The sequence below is a fragment of the Chelonoidis abingdonii genome, chromosome 15, assembly GCF_003597395.2.
Source record: "Chelonoidis abingdonii isolate Lonesome George chromosome 15, CheloAbing_2.0, whole genome shotgun sequence".
NCBI lineage: Eukaryota > Metazoa > Chordata > Testudines > Testudinidae > Chelonoidis > Chelonoidis abingdonii.
Window position 1 is genome coordinate 22498954 of NC_133783.1, and position 18171 is coordinate 22517124.

General features: G+C 40.2%; 1 protein-coding gene across 1 annotated transcript in view; it reads left to right on the plus strand.

The window, feature by feature from the left end:
* The first annotated feature begins 352 nt into the window (after positions 1–352).
* SUPV3L1 (Suv3 like RNA helicase) overlaps positions 353–18171 on the plus strand; it is a 34211-nt gene continuing 16392 nt past the window's right edge. Inside the window, exons 1-5 of the mRNA XM_032795218.2 lie at positions 353–641; positions 12379–12456; positions 12824–12931; positions 14159–14273; positions 16159–16327. Of these exons, the coding sequence (XP_032651109.2) occupies positions 386–641; positions 12379–12456; positions 12824–12931; positions 14159–14273; positions 16159–16327 (726 nt within the window). The 5' untranslated portion in view covers positions 353–385. The remainder of the gene's footprint in view (positions 642–12378; positions 12457–12823; positions 12932–14158; positions 14274–16158; positions 16328–18171) is intronic.

The following is an 18171-nucleotide window of genomic DNA, read 5'->3' on the forward strand; positions in this document are numbered from 1 at the left end:
CCCTGCTTGGGAGCGCTCCCCCCGGCCGCAAGTCCGGCCCCGCTACCGCTGGGGCTCCCTGTTGACACCCAGGCAAGTCCCCACCCTAGGCCCTTCCACCCTAAAGTCGTCATTGCTAATAGCCGGCGGCAGGCGGTGCTGCCCGTCCCGGTGTTAGTGACCCAAGAGGTTGCCGGCCGGGTATCGGCAGAAGGGGCGCGCCGGGTTCAGTATTTGTGCTCCCTGCGGAGGCGCGACAAGCCCGGCGGGGCTGCTGCCGTCTTGGTGAATATTTTCCCCAGTCAGGCACCTGGCCGGGCAGCCCTGCCTGAGGGTCTGTGTCGCTTTGTGATGACGCAGTCGGGCTGCGCCGCCAGTTGCCGGCGGAGCGGAGTGTGTTGCGTCTATGAACCGCTGTGTGTGGCTGCTGGCCCGGCTGCCGGCCCGCCCGGGACCCGCGCCCCGCCATGCCGGCGCCGCCTCTGCCGTCTTCCGGAGCCTGGGAGGCCTGCGGCACCCGAGCCGGGCCGCCGCATCCTCGTCCGAGCGGAACGGCGGCAGGGCCCCGGACACCTCCCTGTTCGTGCCCCTGCACGTGCAGCCCCTGGCGCCGGGCCCGGAGGGGGACATCGGGGCCGAGCTCACCCAGCCGCTCAACAAGAGTAAGTGGTGCTGGGCTGTCCGGGACGTGCGCCAGGTAGCAGGGGAACAGTGTTTGGCGTAGTCCTGGATTGAAACAATACTAGGAAATAGTCAAGGTAAAGTATCTGAAGAGATCAGTCTAGTTCTTGGTATTGCTACAATTCAGGCCTATGCTAAACTCTCTTTACCTCCTACCTGACGGAGAAGTCTGTCTGTCATGCTGTAGCAAGTAACTGTTTGAATATTATCTATTTATGGAGAACTGTAATGTCTTCTTTTAACAGTAGAGAAATGCAGTATTACAAGAACAGAAATGTATAAGAAATCTATTCTCCTTTACAGTGTCTTCATGATTAGCATAGAACATATCTATTCGTACATTACTGAATTATTTACCAGTTTCATTTCCTTTTAACAGACCTGAGGCAAGGATCTCTGAATTGTTCAGATATGGTGATTGTTCCTTAAGCATAGTGGTGAGAAAAATGGAACTAGGAACCTACAAATCTTAATTTGTCAGGATTGGCAACATATTTTGTTAAAAGCCCACAAGATGTGTTGTAACTGGAGGAAGAACCTGTGATTTTGTTTTCTTTGCCCCTTATTATGGAAAATGTTGTATTACTATAGAGGGCACTTCATTGGCTAGGTTGAAATCTTGTGGGCAGTCACTTTTATATGTGGTAGCTTCATAACTTCACTGTCACAGATCCTAACCAGTCTGCATCTGAAATATTAGTTTCCTCAAATTTCACTTTGTGATAGGCAGGTGGTAATGCTGCCCGATGTCTGAATTTTCTCCAGATCAAAATCAAACATACCTGCTCATGAACATTTCTGGTAAATGCCAGCCATGTAAGAAACTTAATATGTACACCTCTGTATCTTGGAGGATCATCTTCAGACACCAGGTTGATGACTTGGGAAATCTGTCTATATGCAACATATGAATTCTGGTTAGTGTTACAAAGCTGTTATGAATTATTGTATTATGGCAGGTGTATCCTCTGTGAATGGTGAATTCACTATTTGCTGAGAGGAGCTGTAGCACATCTATCCCAGTCCAGATATTGTGGTAGTTTATTAGATTGTTAATGGTCGCCTGTTCAGGTAGAACCATCTTGGGACAATGGGTATGCAAAGGAGGATGGCTATGCAAAGAAGCTAGTCTCTCCCTCTTCTCTGCAGGGGAAATGGAAAATTATCAAGGAGAGAACAAAGAGTCCAGTTATTGGTATGGGGATAGATAAACTCAGGAGACTCTCAGGTAAATACGAAGCTTTGTCAAGAGAGAGGAAGAGATGGGTAGGATTTTGTGGCAAGTGGTCAGTTTTGGGTGAGCAGCCAAGGTCAGAGATAATCAGCTCACATTGAAAAAGGTTCCAGGAGTCTGAAGAAAAACCATGAGCTGCAGGGGAAAGATCCTGGACAGCCCAGAAAACTGGGCCCAAGGGAAAGGAATTCTTCAGAGTAGGGAGGAATCTGAAGCATGCATATAGATGTATTTATTATTTTGTATGGATCTGTGTATTTCTCATTTTAAATAAGTAAAGAATAATTGTGTTTAGAATCCTGTACAGAGTCTGTCTCTTTGCTTTCACTGTCATGTACCCTTGTAGAGAGAACCTGTAAACCAGAAGGCTCACAGCTTTGGTGGGATTCTGGGGAATGTGATAGAGCTGCTGGGGAGGTGGCACTAGTTTTAGGGCCTAGACAATTGGCCTGCAGGGTCTCCTGCCAAGAGTAGTATGAGACACAGATCTGGGTCTGTGCATGCCTAGAGGGCCAAAGCCAGGATGATGCCTAAACTCGTACCAGTCCCAGGAAGCTAAGGGCACATTTGGTTCAACATTTGGTTCCCCTCACAGCAGTCTGATGAGCGTCCAGCAGGGGGAACTTGACCAGGTCTGTGATAACCATAATGTTCTTTAACAGCTGTTTGTAAAAGACTGAGATTCTTTTTTTCTTGGTTTTGGAGCATTTTTAAAGATGAGCAAAAACACTTTCCAGCTGGAACATAAGTGCAGGGTTCTGTGTGTGGTTCAGTGGTTAACATCATACATCCGAAGAAGTGAGGTTTTTTTTACATACGATAGCTGATGCCCAAATAAATCTGTTAGTCTTTAAGGTGCCACCGGACTCCTTGTTTTTATCATGAACAACTAAACCCTTATAGGGAACTGTATTCACATTAATGCACTCTGTGCTACTGAAGCTGTTGAGTGTTACAGGAGCATTATGGAATATTGAACTCTGGCACTGCAGAAAAGAAAAGAATCTCTTGCGCTAGCTTATTTTAGAAGTCATATACAGTAGTTGTAATTTCCTGTCAGCTAGCATGATCCTTTAATTTATGTGTAGTTTAAATTAAAACAAAATAGGAAATGCTTTGTGCCCTTTCAAACATTTTGTTTCTTTTTTGTTTTTCATGTCCCCAAATATGTGATCAGTATTTCCCTAGAACTTCAAGGCTTTTTTTGAGATGCTAGGTATAATCCAGTTTTTCTTTTTAAAGTTTTTTTTTAAAAACCATTTACTTATTAATTCTGAATATATTTGTCCTCTTCCACGCAGGAGCAATGTTGTTTTATCAATACATGCCATAAAAACCTTAGGACTTGCTAAGCATAGCAATTTTGTTGAGCTCTTGGTGCTGTATAAAACTGAAGATGACACTGGTGCTCTAAAGAGTGTAGGATCTAAATGAAAACAGTTTTAGATACATAATGCATTAGATTATTAGATGCAGTCCTAATCTAATGTTAGTTTAGACAGTAAATGGTCTGTGTGAAACATATCAGTGGGAAGTGGGAAACATATCAAAATAATAAGAACATAAGAGCCGCCATACTGGGTGAGACCAAAGGTCCATCTAGCCCAGTATCCTGTCTTCTGACAGTGACCAATGCTAGGTGCTCCAGAGGGAACAAACAGAACAGGGAATTATCAAGTGATCCATCCCCTGTCGCCCATTCCCAGCTTCTGCCCATCGTGGCTAATAGCCATTGATGGACCTGTCCTCCATGAACTTATCTGTTTTTCTTTGAACTCTGTTATAGTCTTGGTCTTCACAACATCCTCTGACAAAGAGTTCCAGACTGATTATGCGTTGTATGAAAAAATACTTTCTTGATCTTACTTTGTTTGGTATTAATTTATGGCAAGCTAAGTGGTTAGGGGAGACTGTCCAGGAAGAGACTGCATAGGCTTGGTAAATAAATAAATAACAAAACAAAACATGATGATTGCCACACAGAGTGTTAGGTGGAAATCCTGAACTATTGTGCCTTCCTAAGGCCTTGGCTACACTTGAGAGTTACAGCGCTGGTGGTGGCTTTACAGCGCTGTAACTCACTCCCCATCCACACTGGCAAGGCACATACAGTGCTGTATCTCCCTGGCTACAGCACTGGTTATACTCCACCTCCACAAGAGGAATAAAGAGAATAGCACTGCTCTGCGGCTCTGGGTCGCAAGTATAAACAGGGAATAATTTGACTATGCTGTAACTGACCTCCGGAAGCTTCCCATAATGCTTTTAAGTAAAGATAACTTTCTGTGTTTTGTTGTGATGCCTTTGTTTGTTTTGTTGTGAACTGGGGGCTTCCAGAGCTGCTTATCAAAAAAACAAACACAGCTACTGTTTGCTGTGAATGAGCTTCCTTTGGAATGCCCACAGCTAGTGTTTGTTTGAAGAGAGGGGAAGGAAGGGGCTTGAGGAGAGAAGCAGCATGGCATGCGCGGGGGGGGGAGGGGGTGTCATTTCAGGGAGGCTGCTTATCTGGTCTGTGAGGAAAAAAACAAAGAGGGCTATTTGCTTTCAGTGAACGAGTGGGAACTTGCAAGGCAGCTGCTGACAGTGTCGGCTCCAAAAATCCACTCCCTCTCTCCCCCACGCTCCCTGTCACATTCCACCTCACCCCCCTCTTTTGAAAAGCATGTTGCAACCACTTGAACGCTGGGATAGCTGCCCGTAATGCACCGCTCCCAATGCTGCTGCAGATGCTGCAAATGTGGCCACAACAGTGCGCTGGTCGCTGTCAGTGTGGCCAGATTGTAGCGCTTTCCCTACTCAGCTGTATCAGATAGGTTTAACTCCCAGTGCTGTACAGCTGCAAGTGTAGTCATACCCTAAGTCTGAGGTGTGTGAAGACTCCTCCTTGAGTAGCAGCTGGAGCCTGGAATTGGCATTGATTGAGAACTCAAATACCAATAAACCAGAATATTCGTATCTTTGTTACATTTTCTAGCTTTCTTCACATGTCTTTAAAGGGTAAAGAGTGTCTCCATACAGTAGAGCTAGACTGAAAGGTGATAGCGAGTAGAGCCAGATAATTGACTAAGCGGGTAATACCAATGGTCTTTATTTGATATGTATTAGAAATGAATTTCAGTATTTTTTGTTCAAAATTATAACTTTGAGAAATGATTTAGGAAAAACACACACAGAATCTGTTTGATCTCTAGTACCTGTGGGCAGAGAACAAGGCCTACCTTGACAGATTAGTTAAATTCTTCACCTTTCCACAAATAATTGATTATTTTAAGATCATTATCTGTGCTCTATGCAATGCAAGAGCCCTCGAGCAAATGCCTGACCTCTAGCTTTCTCTGTTCTGCTGCCAGTAGATTCTGTATTTTAAAGTGCAGCAGTAATAGTAAGAAGATCTAATAACATTTATCTTTTCAAACATTCATCCCTCTCTTTAAAAAACAAAATACTCACAGCCCTCAAACCTTTGCTCTCTATGAATATGCTGAACATGTACTATGTGATTCCTTTCATTATTAGCAATGTTTTGAACATAAAGAGTCTATACAATCGCGTTCTCAAAGTAAAACTCAGGAAAGAGTTGTAAATAGATTAAAAGATGTAATAACTGATCCTGTAAATAACGAAGCTGACCATTTTCCGCAGTTTGCGTAATTCTGTAATTAATCACTGGTTAATTTTAATGAGTAACAGTTACGTAGTAGCCAAAAATTCCAGAAAACTCAAAGGGACATTGGCAGCTTAACAATTAAGGTTATGAAGACTTTGATAACGGGCATGCTGCTTAACTTTAAATTCTAAATTCCACACATCATGCAGACTCAAAGATGCACATTATTAAATTTTGTATGTACTGTACATAAGACCTATAGGTGCCATAGGCTTTTTATGCAAGAGTGGGTTAAAATTGGAAAGGCTATAGATTCTGAAGTCTCCTTACATAGATTTGTTTTACATCTTTTCAAACAACAAAGTTGGTTTGAAATATGTTCCTGATAGTTAAACTAAGTACATTTTAAACATAGAATGTCTTTTAATCTGCCTATAACTAACTGGAAATCCTGAGTTTCTTTATCAAGTTCAGTAGAGGAAGTATACTTTTTAATTTTATTTTTCTGTCCTCTCAGAGTTAGGGCAGGAAGGGCAGCTAGCACATCCCCCTTTCTGCACCGCTTCCTGCAGCTCACGTTGGCCCGGAGTGGTGAACTGCTGCCAATGGGAGCAGCGATCAGCTGAACCTGCGGACGCGGCAGGTAAACAGTCTGGCCTGGCCCGCCAGGAGCTTTCCCTGAACAAGTGACGGACTGACTTTGAGAACCACTGCTTCAGAAAATGAAATTTCAAGCCTAGTAAAGGAGATGGAAAGGCACAAACTGTGTCAAGTAAAATATAACATGAAAGTTAATTGTTAAAGGGGTTTTGAAGAATAAATAGCCAAAGACATAAAAATAAATAACAAGAAATATTTTAAGTATATTAGGAAACCTAAGACAGTCAGTTGATCCATTTGTCTACCAGCCATGTTAGTGTGTATCCGCAAAAAGAACAGGAGTACTTGTGGCACCTTAGAGACTAACACATTTATTTGAGCATAAGCTTTCGTGAACTACAGCCCACTTCATCGGATGCATGCAGTGGAAAATACAGTAGGAAGATATATATAATACACACACACACAGAGAACATGAAACAATGGGTGTTACCATACACACTCTAACGAGAGTGATCAGTTAAGGTGAGCTATTACCAGCAGGAGAGTGAGAAACTTTTTGTAGTGGTAATCAGAATGGTCCATTTGCAGCAGCTGACACGAAGTAGTGAGGAACTGTGTGGGGTGGGGTGGGGGGAGGAGATAAATATGGGGAAATAATTTTACTTTATGTAATGACCCATCCGCTCCCAGTCTTTTTTTTAAGCCTAATTTAATGATGTCCATTTTTCAAATTAATTCCAATCAGCAGTCTCTCATTGGAGTCTGTTTTTGAAGGTTTTTTGTTGTAATATTGCGACTTTTAAGCCTGTAATCGAGTGACCAGGGAGATTGAAGTGTTCTCCAACTGGTTTTTGAATGTTATAATTCTTGATGTCTGATTTGTGTCCATTCATTCTTTTATGTAGAGACTGTCCGGTTTGGCCAATGTACATGGCAGAGGGACATTGCTGGCACATGATGGCATATATCACATTGGTAGATGTGCAGGTGAACTTACCTCTGATAGTGTGGCTGATGTGATTAGGTCTTATGATGGTGTCATCTGAATAGATATGTGGACAGAGTTGGCAACGGGCTTTGTTGCAAGGATAGGTTCCTGGGTTAGTGTTTTGTTTTTGTTTTGTTTTTGTGGTGTGAGGTTGCTTGAGTATTTGCTTCAGTTTGGGGGGCTGTTTATAAGCAAGGACTGGCCTGTCTCCCAAGATCTGTGAGAGTGAGGCATCATCCTTTAGGATAGGTTGTAGATCTTTGATGATGTGCTGTAGAGGTTTTAGTTGGGGGCTGAAGGTGATGGTTAGTGGTGTTCTGTTACTTTCTTTGTTGGGTCTGTCCTGTAGTAGGTGACTTCTGGGTACTCTTCTGGCTCTATCAATCTGTTTCTTCACTTCAGCAGGTGGGTATTGTAGTTGTAAGAATGCTTGATAGAGACTTTGTAGGTGTTTGTCTCTGTCTGAGGGATTGGAGCAAATGCGATTGTACATAGAGCTTGGCTGTAGACAATGGATCATGTGGTGTGGTCTGGAGGCATGTAGGTAAGTATAACGGTCAGTAGGTTTCCGGTATAAGGTGGTGTTTATGTGACCATTGCTTATTAGCACTGTAGTGTCCAGGAAGTGGATCTCTTGTGTGGACTGGTCCAGGGTGAGGTTGATGATGGGGTGGAAATTGTTGAAATCATGGTGGAATTCCTCAAGGGCTTCTTTTCCATGGGTCAGATGATGAAGATGTCATCAATGTAGTGCAAGCAGAGCAGGGGCATTAGGGGACGAGAGCTGAGGAAGCGTTTTTCTAAGTCAGCCATAAAAATGTTGGCATACTGTGGGGCCATGCGGGTACCCATAGCAGTGCCGCTGATTTGAAGGTATATGTTGTCCCCAAATGTGAAATAGTTATGGGTGAGGACAAAGTCACAAAGTTCTGTCACCAGGTTTGCCACGACATTATCGGAGATACTGTTCCTGATGGCTTGTAGTCCATCTTTGTGTGGAATGTTGGTGTAGAGGTCTTCTACATCCATAGTGGTTAGGATGGTGTTTTTAGGAAGATCACTAATGGATTGTAGTTTCCTCAGGAAGTCAGTGGTGTCTCGAAGATAGCTAGGAGTGCTGGTAGCGTAGGGCATGAGGAGGGAGTCTACATAGCCGGACAATCCTGCTGTCAGGGTGCCAATGCCTGAAATGATGGGGCGTCCAGGATTTCCAGGTTTATGGATCTTGGGTAGCAGATAGAATATCCCTGCTTGGAGTTCTAGGGGTGTATCTGTGCAGATTTGCTCTTGTGCTTTTTCAGGAAGTTTCTTGAGCAGATGGTGTAGTTTCTTTTGGTAACCCTCAGTGGGATCAGAGGCTAATGGCTTGTAGAATGTGGTTTTGGAGAGCTGCCTAGCAGCTTCTTGTTCATATTCCAACCTATTCATGATGATGACAGCACGTCCTTTGTCAACCTTTTTTATTATGATGTCAGAGTTGTTTCTGAGGCTATGGATGGCACTGTGTTCTGCACGGCTGAGGTTATGGGGCAAGTGATGCTGCCTTTCCACAATTTCAGCCCGTGCATGTCGGTGGAAGCACTCTATGTAGAAGTCCAATCTGTTGTTTCAACCTTTGGGAGGAGTCCACCCAAAATCCTTCTTTTTGTAGTGTTGGTAGGGAGGTCTCTGTGTGTTAGTATGTTGTTCAGAGGTGTGTTGGAAATATTCCTTGAGTCGGAGATGTCAAAAATAGGATTCTAGGTTACTGCAGAACTGTATCATGTTTGTGGGGGTGGAGGGGCAGAAGGGGAGGCCCCGAGACAGGACAGGACAGAACAGAGAAGCTGAGTGATCTTATCTTTAGCTGCCTTCAGCTCAGGAAGTGATGAAAAGATTCTGCATTTGGACCTACACCTCTCAGGCTTTATTACCTGAGAGGTGTAGGTCCAAATGCAGAATCTTTTCATCACTTCCTGGTGCTCTTAGAGTTCAAAGTGTCAGGATAGGAGGTGCTAGAACAAATTTGATTAAAATTAAGAGCAAGAAATCACTAGGATTTACTTAATAGTATATGTGCAAGAGTTCCGAAGGAATTTAAGAATCAGATGGTTGAGTTTCTAATGAAAATATCCAATCTGTCATTGAAATTGGCTGCTCTTCAATAAGACTGGAGAGTGGGACATGTTGATCCTGTCTTGGAAAAAACGGAGGGGGGAGGGTAGTAGTGATGCTAGGAGTTGCGGTCTGGTGAACTTTACTTCAGATTTAGGATAAAGGTTTAAAAATAGAACTAAAAGCACCTAGATGAATATGACATGTTGGGGATAAACCTGCAAAGCCTCTGTAACTTACTTGGAATGTCAAAAAGCCTGTGACAAAGTACATCACAAAATGCTCTTAAAGAAGCAAAGTAGTCAGGGAATGAAAGCTAAGGTACTGTCCTCTGACTAGAGATTGGCTAAGAGAAACAAAGTAAAGAATAGGAGTAAATAGTCAGATTTTCAACTATGCTAGATTGGTCAGAAGAGGAAAGGTCAGAGGTAAATTTGAGGATCATCTAAATTAAGTGCATATATACAGAGAGAGACGAGGAGAGACCAGAGAATAGATCACTATGGGGATTCCAATAGATAGGAAGAGCCCCTAAAGGTGATGCTGAAAAAACAATTAGAAAGACAGAATAATAATCAGGGGAACACAGATTCATGTGAGTGTAGAACATAAATGGTGAGTGCTCAGTTGTGTGAAAGACAACAGAAAGATAAAGAATAATTAAAGAGAAATGCTCTTTGATTTAGCTGGGAGGAGGTAATATTGTTTTATTATGTAGCATACTATCTAGAGGTCCCAGTTAAGGATCAGGGCTCTGCTGCCCTTAGGTGGTGTACAGACATTAAGGCTAGATCTGTGCCATGGACTTTTACTGGCACAGCTCTGTTGGTCAGTGGTATGAAGAGTTGTGATCCCTGACTGACAGAGCTGTGCAACAAAAGTCCCTAGTGTAGATGCAGTTTTACCAGAAAAGTGCAGCTTTGTTGGTATATCTTGTTTCATGTGTGGGGAGTGGTTTTACCATACAGGTAGAAAGTGCAGCTCTGCTGGTGTAGCTGTGCCCACAGTAGGAGCACTTTGCCAGTAAGCAGGTCAGTATTCCTTTACTAGTAAAGTTCTCCTAGTGTAGACATGGCCTTAGACACAAGATTCCAACTGTGAGGGGAAGTAGAATAGTTTAGGCCTGTTCCACAGCACAAAGGTTTGTTGGCATAGCTGCATTGGCTAGGACTGACATGGCTATGCTAATAAAACCTCCAGGATAGATGTGACTATAGAGTTCTTCTTTGGCTTAGCTAACGACCTCAGGGAGGTGGTGTTACTGTTCAGGCAGACAAACTTACTTTGCGACTGATGCTGCATCTACTCTGGCTCTGCTGGCATTATTATATTGGCCAAGACTCTGTAATGTAGACAAACCCGTAGAAAGGAAGAGAGTGTGCTTAAAGTCAAGAGGTGTGGTGTAGTCCCAATGCCTTACTGCTTAGGATAATAAGTAACACTGACCTTTTAAGTTTTGTAACTGAATTTAGATTCATGGACACACTTAATGTTTGACATAAGTGTATTTCCTGCTCTCTACACTCTTCTCAAAGCTAGTTCTGGAAACTCCAAAGAAGAATTTAGGGGTTTCATTTTTTATTTTTATTTTTTATTTTAGAAAGAGCTCTAGTGAATAGAACATTCTCACCATGCATTCATAGATTGTTTGAGTGCTGTTCTAGTTCACTCAGGGCTTGGGGTTGGTTCCACTGTATTGCATTTTTTGTTCAAAGTCTCCCCTGCACTGTTCTGCTGGGACTTTGCCTTTGCTAGCTGATGCTGCAGGGTACAAGTTAAGGCATTCAACTGTTGCAGACAGTTTTGGCACCAGGAGATACAAAATAACAACGAAAAAAATGGAAAGGCTGGCAAAAACATGGCTGATGGGAATGTGTACAGATCTAAACCAGTTGTACTTAGTGGCCAGGTCAGCTATTCCATAAAATATATTATTCTTTTTGTGTCTCTGTTTAGGTTTTTAAGCATAAACATTGTTGTGCATGAGTGTACTATTCTTATGTGGTTCATATCCAGACTACACAGAACTGCCTTTTTAAAGGACTTCTTGTGTGCTATCAATACTCTACTTGCTCAAAATAATCTGACGGGCAGAGTGGAAGGATAACATGATGTAGGTGCTACTGAGCAACTGGAGGGGAAATCTGCTAATAGTACCACAACTCCTATTGGAGCTGTACTGCCTGATGAGGAGGACAGTCAGAGCAATAACACACAGCTTCATGCAGCATATCTCTTCTGATCTAGGTGCTGTCTTCTCTATGGACATATGAGGTTGGGAGCCTTCATCCCTCCAGTTCCTCTTTGATTTTTGGTGCAGCCATCTTGAGGGATATTTTCCAGGAAACTTTTTGGTGTGAAATTTGTAGAATTTTCTGTCTTCGGGCCACTACCAGCTGCAGGGGAGGCTCCAGCCCTGTCTTAAATATATTTCATTGTTGTATATTTAAAGAATTATTAAGCAGTTTGGAAACTGGCATATTCTTTTTGATTGGGCTGCCATAATGTTAGTGTCACAGATTGTGGTTATAGAGGAAATAAGTGATTTGAACAAGCCTTTGATAAAATCTCCAGATTAATAGGAAACTAAGTGGTCACAGTTTTTCTCTATCTGTGTGTGTGTGTGTGTATGTATGTGATGTAAACCATTATGCTTTGGGTCACAGCCTACCATTAACTAACAAGAGTAGTAACTGTGCACTACAGGTTTTCTTGAACCTTCCTATAAAGTATCTGAGATGGGCTTCTGTCAGAGACAGGATACTGGACTAAATGGGTCACTGGTCTGATCCAATATGGAAATTCCTCTGGAATCACTTGAGACGACTGTCATCCCCAGTACTAGGCTCAATATTAATTGTAATTAAACTTAACGAAAGTAAGTGTGTGTTCATGATGACAAGTGCTCATTTTTTTTTTACAGACATTTAGACCCACATTTTTAAAGGTATTTAGGTGTGGCAAGGCCTAAATAGACAGCTTTCAACAATGACTTAGGAGCTCAAGTACCGCTGACTTTCAGTGAGATCTAGGCTGCTAAGTCAAGTTAGGCAATGCCTAAATACGTTGTAAAATCTGGGTCTTAGACTGAGTTGAACAAAATAATTGTAGACTTTCTTAATTCTATTTGAGCAAAGGTTAATCTGACATGTCAGTTAAGTTAAGAAGTTCTAAATTATTATCTTACAGGTGAAGTCCTGAAAATCTTAAATAAGTTTTACAAGCGGAAAGAAATGCAGAGACTGGGAGGAGAAAATGGACTAGATGGTAAGAAAAATGTAATTTCTGGCACCAACCATATTTTAAAATGAAGTTTATTATCTGGATGTTTTTTCTTGTGTTTTTTCCTTTCTAGTAGAATAACTCACACACATTCTACATCAAACAAATATGTCATCTTGGGTTTTGCCTTATTTTTTAGCTGTGTTTAGCAAAACTGTTACAGGCAAACCCTGTTGTCTGAGTAGCTTGCTTTTCTTTTTTAATCTGAATGTTTGTGTACAAAAGACGTGAAAAATATATTATTTCTAGTTAAGTAACTTGATTTAAATTGACATTTTGCGTGTTCTGTTGGGTATTTCAAAGTGAAACTTTGTATGTAACAGTGAAACATTTTTTTTCTCCCCTTCTACAGCTCGTCTTTTTCACCAAGCATTTATAAGCTTTAGAAAGTACATTATGGAGTCCAGTTTCCTGAGTGCTGATGTACATATTATTCTAAATGATATCTGTTGTGGTGCAGGCAAGTATACAGAACATCTTTTAAAATAAAACTTAGTTTGTGAATATTTTTGCTTTCTGCTCTGGCTTGTATAAAGATAAAGAAAACTGGGTCTGAATCTATGAGGTGCTCAATGCCCTTGAAGCCCCCTGAAGTGGGAATGGAAGGAGTAGAGATGTACTTCACTTTGTGGGATCTGGCCCTTTAGCACTTATTGCTCTCCAGAGCACCATGAAGATGCATCCCTTCCACAAAAGTATCTATTCCTTGCAAGTTACAGATTTTTAAGAAAAAGACTTGATGACCATGTTTACTTTTTCCATTTCATATATTTTTCTGTTATGGCTTTACAGCTTGTATGATCTTTAAGGGGCTGTCTGAGAATATTCTGATGGATTACTGGTTTTAATATTGCTTACTTTCTCTTGATTTTTTTTTAGAATCTGGAGAATATACTTTTGATCCTTTGCGTTTTCGTGTGTGTGTGTTTTTTGTTTTGTTTTGGTCAGTACTGACACTGGCATACATGTTCTGATAATTACATTCTGTAACATAATTAATAATGCTTGTGCCTGTGAAGAGGAGATGCTAGTTGGTGGCTATAGAAACAGCATGGAAATGCACGCAGCTGTTCTTTAGTATATGTTCTACAAAAAGAGTAGTGCTGCTTTATTTTTAAATGGTGGCAATTCTAAAGTGCTAAACGTGGCAAAAGCTCTCTGTTTGAAATATAATTTAACCTACTGTACTTTAAATTATGGACTCAAAGTATTTGCTAGCATCCTTTTAAAATTTTCATAAGTTTCTAAAATAGTATATGGTGGCACATAAAATATTTGTCAAAGCAAGTCACCCCCAACAAACCTATATATGAAAGTTTCAAACTCATCTTAATTTTAATATAAAATGCTCAGTTATGGTAGTCCTACCACACTAGTTGAAAAGTATCAAAAATAAATTTTAATTTTAATTTGGTTTATCCTCAACAAATAATCCTAAAAATCTGCCTATTCTGGAAATCTTCTGTAACAAAGTTCAGTAAAATGCTGTGGAATAGCCAAAGTCACTGTACTGAAGTTAGATTTTTTTTTCTTAGGTTTTTTTTTTTTTTTTTGGATACTAGATTGTATTGCATTATAGGTTTAATGAGTCTATATATTATTACTTTTCCGTTTTTCAAAAAACTTATCTCATGAACCCATGACTCGTTAATAGTAGCAAACTTTCTTAAAAGTGTTTGTCTTCCAGGTCATGTTGATGATCTCTTTCCATTTTTTCTGAGACATGCTAAGCAAATCTTTCCTATGCTGGACTGTATGGATGATTTGCGCAAGATCAGCGACTTAAGATTGCCACCCAACTGGTTAGTGTACTTAAGTGTCAGACTTTCATATTATTGCTGTCCAGTGACAGCAGTTTTCATGCTAAAGACTATATTCATTTCATTGTCTGGAAGATGTTGTTATAGCTAGTTATCAGAATTGATACTGTGCATACCTGGCTACTAGTATCAATATAAATTGGAAATAATGTATAGCTAAGAGTAACAGGTTTTGATTAATCCAGTATGGTTTAGTCGTTAAAGCTTTGCTATATAATATCTAATCCTAAAATGGAGCTCAGTTTCATGTCTGTGGTTGTCCAGTCTTCGGTGGGTAATGATTTCAGAAAAACGTGCAAAACCTTGAAATCAAAGATCATAGTAACATAGACTCATAGAAATATAAGGCCCAAAGGGACCTGGAAAACTTAAGTGCAGCCTCCTGCACTGTGGCAGGATCAGATAGACCTAGACTGTCCCTGACAGGTGTGTGTTTGAACCTTTTCTTAGAAACTTCCAATCATAGGGATTCCACAGCCTTCCTTGGATGACTATTTCTGAGCTTAACTACCCTTTGTAGTTAGAAAATTTTTTCTAATACCTAACCTAAATCTCCTTGCTGCAGCTTAAGCACATTACTTCTTGTCTTCAGTGGATGTGGAAAACAATTGATCGCTATCCTCTTTAAAGCAGCCCTGAACACATTTGAAAACTGTTCCCCCCCCCCGTGCCCATTTTTTTAAACGTTTCCTCATATATTCAGTTTTCCAAACCTTTTGTCATTTTTTTGCTTTCCTCTTGACTCTCCCCAATTTGTCCACATCTTTCCTAAAGTGTGGTGTTCAAAATTGGACAGCAGTGCCAAGTAGAGTGGAACAATTACCTCCTGTGTCTTATATACGACACTCCTGTTAATACACCTTGGAATGATATTAGCCTTTTTTGCAGCTGCACTGCATTTTTTACTTTTTTTTCAATTTGTGATCTGCTATAACTCCCAGATCCTTTTCAGCAGTATTACCACTAGCAGTCATTCCCTATGTTGTAGTTGTGCATTTGATTTTCCTTCCTAAGTGAAGTATTTTGCCCTTGTCTTTATTGAATTTCCTTTTGTTGAATTCAGACCAGTTCTCTAATTTGTTAAGTTTGTTGTGAATTCTAATCTCATTCTCCAAAGTACTTGCAACCCCTTCAAGCTTGGTGTCATCTGCAAGTTTTATAAGCACACTCTATCCAGGTAATTAATGAAATGACACATTTGCTGGGGCGTCAAGTATGGGCAAGAATTATTTCTAAGAAAAACCAGTTTTGCAGATGCTTTGGACCTGTGCTTCATGACATAAAAGTTCAACAATGGCTGTCAGACCACTTTTACAATCCTTTTGTGCCAGGAGTCAGACTTCTTTGATGTGATGTCTGTTACTATCAGTGTTCTTTGCCAAAAAATTAAAATTTAAAGGAGAGGGCTTTGGCTATGAGATCGTTGTTCCATTATCTGACATTCTTTCTTTCTTTCTCCTCCCCTGTTACATTATTTTAGATTGTTGATAGCTTTGTATAGAGGTAGTTTCTGTCTTTTACTCACATCCTATTCAATAGATACTAAGTCAAAATCTAAAAAGTAAATAAAAAAGAATGCAGTAGTAAAACAATAATAGTAAGACTATTATTTGCTGACAACAGTATTCACATATTTGACTTGACCATTTCACATTTCAGAAAGTTTAAAGAGGTATATTAAATATTTGAGAATTATACTGAAACCTTTTTGTAGTTGTTTGAGTTTAAGAACTATCCTCCCAGTCTTTTGTTTTATTAAATAACAATTCAAAATAAACAGGCAAAAAGCACAAATTCACTTGGGATTTCACCCAAATCAATATCTGGATGATAGATTATAATTATTTTTCTTTGTTTTGTATTTTAGGTATCCAGAAGCCAGGGCTATTCAAAGAAAGATAGTCTTTCATGCTGGCCCTACAAATAGTGGAAAAACTCATCATGCTATCCAGAGATACTTGGCAGCAAAATCAGGAATATACTGTGGTCCATTAAAACTGCTGGCCCATGAGATCTTCCAAAAGAGTAATGATGCTGTCAGTGTGTTACTTAAACAGTTTCTCTTCAACTTTACATGCATTCATGTCATTATACGAAATATTTTGTTTTAATAAATATAAGTCTTTAGGGTAGTCTTTGAAATAGTCTCTGCTAAAATGTAGTCTTGAATTATGATACTGTCAGTGTTCATTAATACTAGTGGTTCACAGAAACAGATGGAACAGTGTCCAAAGAACTCCATATATTCATGCATGTAGCAGTCTGTTGCCCTTCAGTCATTGGCTCACCCCTGTGCTTACATTGGCTCTTGCTAGCTTTCTTGTAGGACTGTCTGGGGAGTGGAGATGACTGTCTCTGTTCCCCTTGACCTTACATTAAGGCAGCTGTTCATGGATTGTAACCTTGGGAAAACAAGGACAGTGTTAGGTTAGGATGAACATCGATTGACATATCAGAAAAAAACACCTAATTCAGGTTATGTTAAATAAAATAAAATTTTTCTTTAGCAAATTACAGAAATAGGAACATGAAGAAAAGTTGATTTTTATATAAATCACTTTATTGGGTCACCGTGTAAAGCAGTGCTAGATTTAATTGGAGAAGTGTTTTTAAACCATGAAAACCATAAGTAGTAGCAAGTTCATTTCTTGCCTTCCAGCTGCCACATTATGTCCATCTCTCTGCTAAAAGCCCTCCAGATTGGTGGACCACTCCCAGGAGCTTGTTGCATGTATTTGCAAGGAAGTACTTGTGTCAGGGGACACCATGTTTACAGAATTTCCTTTCTTTTTGGAGTAGAGGTTTATGCATCTCAGAACGTCGATAGGGGAGGGCATTGCTCTCTAGTCAATATATAATATAGAATTATTTATTCCTGTTATACGACAACTTGATAAGCTAGTTTCATTTCTATTCAACATAGCTGCTCTGGCGTATACTAACTTCTCCCTTCCTGTTTTAATGTTTATATTAGTACTAGTGGGCATTGAATAAAATGTTTTACCGCTTGCAGCAAATGCTTTGATTTATAGGGCATTGCCATGGTGTTGCTTTAGGTGGCTTGAATAAGATTTCATTAGCCCCACTGATTGCCTCCAAAATCTTTGTAGGTCTTTTTCTCTAGCCTGTTTCCAGCTGCATAGAATTTGCAGGGAGGCAAAGAGAGATGGTATTACAAACCATTAATTTAAAAGACTTAAGTATTAAAATCACCAATATTTATATAGTAATTACATATAAATCTGTAGTAATAATCTATCCATTAAACATGCTGAGTTTTGGTTAATTCTTTAACAATAGTGACTTTGTAATTCTCATCATTTTAATTTCTAACATGTTTTACATTAATACGAAATTCTAATCCCTAGGACCAAACATCTGCCTTTGAATAAGTAATCTGCAACAATATATAGTGCGTGTGTATGCACGTGCACCCCTTGTTAATGGAGTTGTCATGAAAAAGTTCCCTAATCTATTGAGGATTATTTGTGCTCAGTGTATTGTATATGGTTGCTAATATGATTAAAGCATATACCTCGTGGGGATGGAGAAATAGAAAGTTAAAGCATAATGATACTACATTGCAGGAACTGGGGAATGGCGGAGGGGGGAGAGCTTCTGATTACAGAAATTAGTAGCCTCTAAATGCTGCCTTCAGCATATTAGAATGTAATTGAACATATTATAACAAAATATTTACTGTGCTCCATTGTCTGTCTTCTGTAAATTACTTTTGGCAGGGATTCCTCAAGGATAAATCTATCCCCGCTCTAAAAGAAATCAAACCAGAGATGGTAATCTACTAGATCACAGGGATGGATAGAAGGGAGAATGATGGTGTTAAGATAACTTATTTTATTTAGATTTTGTTTTAGAGGTA